Raw genomic sequence first — 3,116 nt, 5'->3', positions numbered from 1 at the left:
ATTCCAAATAATGACGATGTTTATTGTATAAATAAAGGCAAATTAGGATGTGAAGATTGTTCAAATGGCATTTCAATTACGCAAAAATGTGGAAATCGACAAGAAAAATGTAAATATTATATTCAAAACAGGATTTATAACATATCCAATTGTTTAAGTTGTGAAGACAATTATACACTTACAACTGAAAACAACTGTTTGTCTTCAATAATCGACAATCCTAACATATTTTTACGAAATAACATGGTTTATATTTGTGATGTATATAATTATCTTAACAATGAAAATATGTGTAAGCCATGTTTAGAAAACTCCGAACATATGATAAATAAATGTCGTTTGGTAAGTGATAAAGGGGTGTCAATTCTAAAAGCAATTCAATGTGAAGAAAGCAGACTTTATGATCAAAACGAAACGACTTGTTTTGTTGATGAAAAGTGTGTAACTACAATGACTAATGATTGTGTTAAATGTGATAATACATCACATTATTACATTCACGAAAACCGTTGCGTTTTAAAAGAAATTGATAATTGCGTAAAATATTTACAAAATAATTGTTTGCAGTGCAAAGAAAAATTTTTGGTTACAGATGGAATTTGCAGAGAAATTGAATATTTTCATTGTGAAAAATCAAACGGGATTCTATGTACAAACTGTTATATGTATTATTATCGAGAATTGACAATACAATCGAACAACTTGACTTATTGTACTTCAAAAGAAGACAAACAAATAAAATACGCCACTTCTATTCAAAATGGCCCAGAAATAGTTTTAGAATGCAACGAAAAATACACACTGTTTAACAACACTTGTTCTTTTCCTCAAAGTGTAAACGTGAATTTAAAAATATCAAATGACAACAACACATGCGAAGTGTCATCATCAAAGGGGTGTCTGAAGTGTATAGATGGGTATTATTTATCTGTTAAAAACGAGTGTGTTTCTTGTGAAAATTCCCAATTCAATTGTTTGACGTGTAAAAACGAAACTTATTGTATTTCTTGCAACAAAAATACATATTTTTTGAACTCAAACAACAAATGTGAATTATCAAGCGAGCTTTCTAAAAGATGTCAAGTAATGATGCCGTCAAACACCGGCTGTGTCAGTTGCAAAGATAAATATTTCAAAGATGGACAGGATTGTGTTGCATGTGATATTTCTTGTGAGACTTGCCAAGAAGTAACAAAGTGTTTGTCGTGTGCAGACAATTACTTTCAAATTGCAGGAGAGTCACCTTTGTGTTTAAATTACGACAATTTGACAAATTGTGTGAAGAAAAGTAAAAGTGGATGTTTGTTATGTGCTGGTGGGTATTATTTGGGTACAGTAATTCCCCGTTGTATAAAATGTTCTTCAAATTGTGCACTGTGTATATCCGAAGAATATTGTTCACTTTGTGAATCAAATTTCATATTGATAAACGAAGTCTGCAACCCACTCGCTGTCGTACAATATTGTGTTTCTGAGAAAAACAATTTGTGTGACAAATGTGAGGGGAATAGAATACCATCAGATGATGGTCTTTCTTGTGTCGATCAACCAAATTACATATTGATTATCTCCGTCACAGTTGCATTAATTTTTATTGTGTTTGCAATAATCATCACAAGCATATTGATTGTATATTTGACTAAATTGAAACACAAGAAAAATGAAGAAAGGAAGAAAGTGTGTGTATTTAATATGAAAAAATCTAACATAAATTTCTCCAAATTGTCTAAAAAATTGGTTGTCAATTTACCAGAACTGATATTTGAAAACGATTCGAATGATAATAGAGAAACAACTGAAATACCGGTGTCAGAGGAGACCCGTGAACTTTTGTGTATTGGCAATATTTCAAAAAATAATTTAAAGATTCAATTAAGTGTGATTGCAAATTGTGAATTGTATAATATCAGAACAGTTCCTCCACTCGTCACATTAAAGAAAAATGAAGCATGTGAATTTGAGATATTTTTGAACCCCACGTGTACATGTGAAATTGACGATGAAATATTATGCATTTCGCTCGATATTAAAAAAGGTGAGCAAACAACTAACAAAATAAAAATTAAAGCAAAAACTATTTTGACAACGAAATTAAATAATTCGGATCTAACAGAAAATGAGAAACTTGGGGAGGGGAGTTTTGGAGTTGTTTATAAAGGCATTTTTAGAGGGAGTGTTGTTGCAATCAAACGACTCAAAAACGGGTGTACTGATAAAAGTTCAACAAAAGAATTTGCCAATGAAGTAGCAATGCTTGACAAATTTAGATGCGAATATATTGTCTATTTTTATGGCGCTGTTTTTACTCCTAAAAAAATCTGTTTGGTCACCGAATTTGCGAAATATAAAAGTTTGAACGATTTAATTAAAAAGACCGAAAATGACCCAAATTTAAAACCAAATAAAAAGGTTAGGCATAGATTTATTTTGGATATGGCAAATGGCATTTTTTATTTGCACAACAACGGCATTTTACACAGAGATGTTAAGCCGGCAAATTTACTGATTTTTAGTTACGATTTAGAAGAAACAATCCTAGCAAAATTGACTGATTTTGGATCTTCGAGAAATTTAAATCAATTGATGACAAACATGACATTCACTAAAGGTATTGGAACACCAGCTTATATGGCGCCTGAAATTTTGAAAAAAGAAAGATACCAAATGCCTTCTGATATATACTCGTTTGCTATAACTATGTATGAAACATTCGAATGGAGGGCAGCTTACTCAAAAGACAAATTTAAATTTGCGTGGTGTATCGCAGATTTTGTGTCAAATGGAAATAGATTTGAAAAGGATGATAATATATCGTCTGAAGAATTTGATATTATTCAGAAGGCGTGGTGTGCAGAACCCGATAAAAGAACGAAGATAAACGAAATTATTGATGCTCTTAAATCACTTGTTTAATTACTTTTGAAAAGTGTTATTTACGTGATGATTTGTTATACAAAAAAATACAACCTCTAAAATGTAATAATAATTTGTTGATATCTTATAATTCATTTGATTTTTAGTGTTTTAATTTTTTAAATATTTACTGTTTAATAACTATAAATTTCGACATAATTGTAGCAAAAAACAAAAAATATGATTTATAAAATAGTTCAAGA

The 3,116-nt window shown here is 30.2% G+C and overlaps 1 protein-coding gene across 1 annotated transcript; it reads left to right on the top strand.

Annotated features, from left to right (window-relative positions):
* Positions 1 to 39: 39 nt before the first annotated feature.
* EIN_458260 (protein kinase domain containing protein) lies at positions 40 to 2,913 on the top strand (the record flags this gene model as incomplete). Its single annotated transcript, XM_004259116.1, has 1 exon — positions 40 to 2,913. A coding segment is annotated over one exon (2,874 nt), but the record flags the coding sequence as incomplete, so codon positions are not given.
* Between the last annotated feature and the right edge of the window lie 203 nt (positions 2,914 to 3,116).

The sequence above is a fragment of the Entamoeba invadens genome (genome assembly GCF_000330505.1).
Source record: "Entamoeba invadens IP1 unplaced genomic scaffold scaff_1105074726085, whole genome shotgun sequence".
Classification (NCBI taxonomy): Eukaryota; Evosea; order Mastigamoebida; family Endamoebidae; genus Entamoeba; species Entamoeba invadens.
This window is presented reverse-complemented; position numbering and strand designations above follow the sequence as displayed.